At 40.6% G+C, this 6,110-nt stretch overlaps 1 protein-coding gene across 1 annotated transcript in view; it reads left to right on the plus strand.

Annotated features, from left to right (window-relative positions):
• Positions 1 to 504: 504 nt before the first annotated feature.
• The window catches only part of IPO9 (importin 9), a gene marked incomplete at its 5' end in the record, with an annotated part of 19,320 nt that continues 13,714 nt past the window's right edge, over positions 505 to 6,110 (plus strand). Inside the window, 6 exons of the mRNA XM_010288717.1 lie at positions 505 to 605; positions 2,196 to 2,254; positions 2,836 to 2,987; positions 4,100 to 4,198; positions 4,338 to 4,444; positions 5,591 to 5,730. Coding sequence (XP_010287019.1) covers positions 505 to 605; positions 2,196 to 2,254; positions 2,836 to 2,987; positions 4,100 to 4,198; positions 4,338 to 4,444; positions 5,591 to 5,730 — 658 coding nt within the window. The remainder of the gene's footprint in view (positions 606 to 2,195; positions 2,255 to 2,835; positions 2,988 to 4,099; positions 4,199 to 4,337; positions 4,445 to 5,590; positions 5,731 to 6,110) is intronic.

Raw genomic sequence — 6,110 nt, forward strand, 5'->3', positions numbered from 1 at the left:
CTGGCAGAGGTGTCTGTGTCTGCAGCTGAAATGGATGAGAGAATTGATCTGGGTAGGTGTTTTCATCTGCAGCTATTCCCTGGATGTGCAAATGGATGTGTTGCTTGCATGTGTAGCAGTGTAGGAAATAGGCTGTGGTCTGGTTTTACTTGATTAGAGTTAATTTTCTGGGACAAGATAGCTTCCAGGTGGCAGTTGTATCCAGGCGGTGCTGTGCAGTGATGTACTTCTGATTGGAATCCATACCTTACCACCAAATCATTGCAATGTCTTCATTTCCAGAGTTGCACTTCTCCTCTTACCTCTTTGCTTCCCTGCAAAAGAGCACATACGAAGAGGGGCCTGTTTGTCAGAGTTAGTGCAGGTGAGGGGACTGCCTGGTCACAAGTGAGTTGAGGAGACCTTGGTGGCAGGAAGGTTTAATGAGACAGCAGACCGTGATTTGAGTGTTTGATGATGGTTTTCCCCAGTTTTGCTTTTGATTGATATTCTTTTTTGTTCCAGGCTGTGACAGCACTTGTGAAAAACTATCCGAAGCACATGGTTTCATCAATGCAGCAGATCCTGCCCATTGTCTGGAATACCCTTACAGAAAGTGCCGCCTTATATCCTTTGTAGTGAATGGTTTTAACTAGAATAGAACAAGACAAACTCTGTCTTGTGCACAATAACAACCTGAACACAGCATACGTGAAGAGCATGGTACATGGTGTAGATGTACTGGATATTTCTATTACGTCAGTAGGCTCCATTAAGTTTCTTTTAGCTTAAAAGTCATACATGATGAATGGTGTGAGTGCCCATGTTACACTAGCTGCAGAATTGCGACCAATCTCTGCATTGTTTCTGGTACTCTTCAGTGAAAATTGTCATCTTAAAAGATACCTAGTCACAGCATAAGGACTTCAGGTAGAGGAGAATCTACAATATCCCTTGCTACAGCAGTACTAGTGGCTGGTTACACTTGCTGATGAAATTGATTTGCCTTTTGAATTTTATAACAGTCATACTTCACTGCACATTGACCATATTAGAGGTGTTCAGCTGGTAGTTTTTCCCGTACCTGCAAATTGACAAGTCAAATCTTTCCATATCGTTTATCCAAAAGTTGCTTTTTTAACCTTTTGTAATGAGACAGTAATTGTGGAATACTGAGCCTTCTTGTAACTTTTTTCTGGATTTTTGGTATAAACACAAGAATTGGACGCTGTGTTGTGATAATAGCATAAGGGTTGACTGAGCTTTTCCTCTGTAAGTTAATAAGAATGACTGTTCTCCTGGAGATCATGGATGTAGACCTTTTTATATCAAAGCTGCCTGCATAGTCTGTGTTTCAAAATCCTGGTGCATATTGGGTGATACGCTCTTGTAGAGTGAAAATGGGCAGGAGGACCATGAAGGAGGTCTTCGTTCCGGAGCAGGTAGAGACTGTCTAGTTTCAAGGTCAGTAGTTTTGGGGGTTTTTGGTTTTTGTTTTGTTTGGGTTTTTTTAGACACCTGTTAAAATACAAGGAGCTGTTAGTTAAATTTTTGACGATGTATTTCTCCCTCTCCTGTCCTGACTCCTACTGCAGTCCTGCTGGCAGCTGAGCTGACAAAATAGGTTCTTTGTTTGCAAAAGGGGAGAGTCTTGTCCTTCTTTCCCTTCTGTTTGCTCTGGCATTTGTTGGACCTTCAACTGGCCATACCCAAAGAAACCTCCTTCCTCTCCACCCCCATGTTAATTTTCTGCCACTTCCCAGAGTTGGGGGCTCGTGGAGAAGCCTGATGAGGAGCAAAGCCAACATAAGGTAGCACATGGGATCATGGGGTGGCTCCTCACCCTTCGGCAGCAGTGAAGCATTGAACTGGCTCATTGTCACCTGGAAAGAGTTGAGTCTGAGTGTTTCCATTCTTGCAAAGTTTTAGCATAACTGGAGTTTCAGGTTACCTTGGAGGATTTGGTTTAAGTGAATCAAATGATGTAAAGGATGAACTAAAGTGATGTGAAAGTGGTCTTTGAAGTTGGGCAGTGCAGAAAACCAGGAGCTTCTGGGGCTTGTCATCTCTCTGAAACAAAAAACTGTGTGTAAATTCAAAGATTTTTTTTAAGAAACAAAACTTCCCTAGTTATCAGGAATTTTAAGATGGAACAGATTAATTCCTAAATAAATGCAGTTCTTTAGAAACACTCATATTTACTTAACTCCATCCACTTATGTGAGAACGGAAGTAAATTACACAGAAGAGGTGGAGGACCCTGTGGATTCTGATGGTAAGAACTTGTTCCGCTGCACTTTTGCCTTCCCTTTTGAAGACAAATGGACTTAACATTGTTATCAAAACAGTGACTAAAACACTGTAGAAGATTGTGCTTAAGGTACATTTATGGTGTTAGAACAGTGTCTGTCACTTTTTTGCAAGTAACATGTGATTGTGATCAGTGAAGCTGCATAATTTCTAACATAAGTTAGAATTTCTGATTAAGCTTTCTAACGACTCAAGAAGTGAATTCTGCAACAATTTTGAGGTAAAAGTAATGGGACAAAAGAAAACCAAACAGGTTTTAGGTTGAACCTGATCAGTTGTAATGAGGGGTGTGCGGTGAGGTGGGAAGAGAGCAGAAAGCGATGAGGTCAGACATCCTCCTGGGGCTGCTGCTGCTCTTGCTAGTCCAGGAGTAGGAATAAATATTATCTTGTCAGACAAGCTGTTTGTTGTTATATCTGACACCCATTTATACCTTTCTGTATGTTAGCGTATTCAGTCATGGGTTTTGTTTTCACTTCTGCCTTTCTGTATGTTGGCATAGTCAGTCGTGTTGTTTTTTTTTTCCCCACTTACTTCTTTGTTCAGGTGAAGTATTGGGCTTTGAAAATCTAGTGTTCAGCATATTTGAATTTGTTCATGCCTTGTTGGAAAACAACAAATTTAAGAGCACAGTGAAGAAGGCTTTGCCAGAGCTGATCTATTACATCCTCCTTTATATGCAGATCACAGAGGAGCAGGTGAGCATGTTTGTCTTGTGTAGGAAGCAAATGAGATGAGAGATTTAAAACAGCTAATGTTCTAGGAAGAGTTTCAGTGTGTGGAGGCTGCTGTAATCTAATGGGCTGTTCTGTCACTTTACTGTGCCAGGAGTTACGGCAATAGCATCCAAATATGGATGTTCCTAAATGGTGTAATGTGGACAGCAAATCGCAGAATCATACAATGGTTTTGGTTGGAAGGGACCTTCGAAGATCATCTAGTTCAATCTCCCTGCCACAGGCAGAAACATCTTTCACTAGATCAGGTTGCTCAAAGCCCCGTCCAACCTGGCCTTGAACGCTTTCAATGATGGGGCATCCACAACTTCTCTGGGCAACATGTTCCAGTGTGTCAGCACGCTCATAGTAAAGAATTTCTTCCATATATCTAATCTAAATGTACCCTCTTTCAGTTTAAAACCATTGCCCCTTGTCCTGTCGCAACAGGCCCTGGTAAGAAATCTCCACCTTTTTTATAAGCCCCCTTTATATATTGAAAGGCTGCAGTAAGGTCTCCCTGGAGCCTTCTCCTCTCCAGGCTGAACAACCTCAACTCTTTCAAGCTTGCTTTCTTCATTCCGTCATGTGAAAATGAGGATTATCATGCTGAAAGGGATAGCTAGGTTTCTGTGATAGTAAAAAAATTGTGCTAGTGGAGTGAAAAAATTTGTACTCAAATTCTGTGTGGCTCCTGGCCTCCCAGGCCTGACAGCCGTTGTCTTTTTGTTTAGGTAGGCATGCATAAAAACAGGCACTCTGTTAAAAGATTCATCTGCTTCTCCTGTTGCTCATCTATAAATAAAACTGTGTAGCATTGATTCCAGGTCAGTCACTAGTTCTGTCAAATTCTGATCTCAAATGAGGAGCAGAAGAGCAAGATGAGCTCAGAATAGAGAGGGTGTCTTCTTTTAAAAGGTTTCTCCAATAGAATATAAGAAAAACCAGTTGAAACTATGACTTCTTACGGCAGAGAAAAATTCTGAAAGTAGTTTTGCAAAACTGAGATTACTGGGAGCAGAAAATCTCCCTTTTACCTTTGGTGTTCTGAATTAGTCATCCACCCTATCCTTCTTGTCTCCTTTCTGTTTCAGATAAAAGTTTGGACAGCAAATCCACAACAATTTGTGGAGGATGAAGATGATGATACTTTTTCTTATACAGTGAGGATTGCTGCACAGGATCTGTTGCTGGTATGAAATGTGTTCCACATTTAGATGCAACTAAAATAATAACAACAAATAATAAGCCTAGCTTCATGAAGGGCATTTGGAGAAAAGGCCAACTTTTAAAGGTCTATACAAATAAGTGTTATTGTTTCCTTCTGCACAGGCTGTGGCTGCTGATTTCCAGAACGAGAGTGCAACTGCTTTGGCTGCAGCAGCTACAAGACATTTACAAGAAGCTGAGCAGGCTAAAAACAGCGGTGCTGAGCACTGGTAAGGAGACGGGGCAGCAGGGAATGACAAGCTCCTTTGCAGCATTGGGTGCAGCATAATTTAATCACATGTTTTTTGTGACACTGCCACTGGTGGACAAGGATGACATTTGAGAACTCTGATTAGAAGAATAAAAAGGAAGTACAGCAGTTCTTGAACCAGATGATGAAATCTTCATGTGGAATACTTTCAGCAATTCCTAGCACAAGCTAGCTGTCCCCAGGCTCCCTCCCTCCAGACCCTAACGATTCCTTAAAACATGTCATTGGAAACTATAATTAGTTATATGGAATCTGAAGAGACATTAGCAATACTTTCACTTTCTGTTCAGTTAACTGAGCTCAAAATTTCAAGCATATCTTCTTGATGTGAAGAAGAGAGATAGGTGCTGCATGCAGATGTATGTGTTCAATTTTCGAACTTCAAAGTTTCAATTTTTAATGTTACTTGGGGATAGGATGAGAAAGCTCAACTGCAAGAGTACCTGGTTGCTGTTCCGTAACTATTCTCCCCTGGTTTTACAGTGTTAGTTCAGTGTTTGTGTTTATTTTGAATATTAGTGTCAGAGTAGCCACTGCATAGTGAGCAGCAACTGAACGTTGGAGAAAATGGACATTGAGTCCCCATCTGCCTTAATTGTGGTAAATTTTAATGTAGGTTATTTGCTTCACAAATAAAATCAAGGAGAAGTAGTATTTGCCCATAATTGTATTTCATCGTAATTAACAAAATATAATGCAAAAATAGACATTTTTAAACCTTTGACGTACTGAGTATCACAGTGCTTCTGCACATCAAATAATCAAGTTAAGGCACAGCTGGGTATGTAAGCCTTCATAGAAGAGTCTCATTTCTTTTTTTATTATGGGAACAAAATTGGTACAAGAAGTAACAATTATTCAACCTGTATTTCAGAAAGTGTTTGAGAACGCTACCTATCCTGAGTGAGTTTCAAGGCCCCCAGCCTGCTGAGTTTTGCAAATGTTCATTTCTCTCAGGGCCTTTTTAAATTCTCTGCTTTGGGATCAAGAAAATAGTTGTGGTAGCTTAGACAAAAAAATAATTTATGGTTTCACTTCAAAATTTTTATTTATTTATTGAGATGATGTTGGGAAGAAACCTAAAAGCATCTGAATTCTTTTGCAGGTGGAAAATACATGAAGCTTGTATGCTGGCCCTGGGCTCTGTGAAGTCTATTATTACAGACAGTGTGAAGAATGGTAGAATACATTTTGATATGCATGGCTTCCTGACAAATGTTGTTCTTGCAGATCTCAACCTTTCAGGTACATTGGCCCTTGCCATTACTCAGAGTAACTGCTGAGTGCCAGACCTTGGAAATCTCTTACAAACAAAAGTGTCTGATGCATCAGTTCGCTGTATGTGTGTGGTGTTGTGAAATGCAGCTGTGCACATTGTACATGTGAAAGGGCATAAATCTTATCTTGTGAGTTCACATATGCTAGCAGGTCTAGCGTAAATCATTTAAATATAGGTCACTATGCCTTTGGTTGCAACTCACTGCCGTCTGGATGCTTGAGCCTGTAGGGCTTGGAGATGGAATGGCGATTGCTTGGAGAACTTGGTGGAAAAGAGCTGTTCTGTTGTCTTGTATCATTTTCTGGGAAAGACACCAGCGGTATTTAACAGGCTTCAGATATTCCTG

The sequence above is a fragment of the Phaethon lepturus genome, unplaced genomic scaffold, assembly GCF_000687285.1.
Source record: "Phaethon lepturus isolate BGI_N335 unplaced genomic scaffold, ASM68728v1 scaffold26016, whole genome shotgun sequence".
Taxonomy (NCBI): domain Eukaryota; kingdom Metazoa; phylum Chordata; class Aves; order Phaethontiformes; family Phaethontidae; genus Phaethon; species Phaethon lepturus.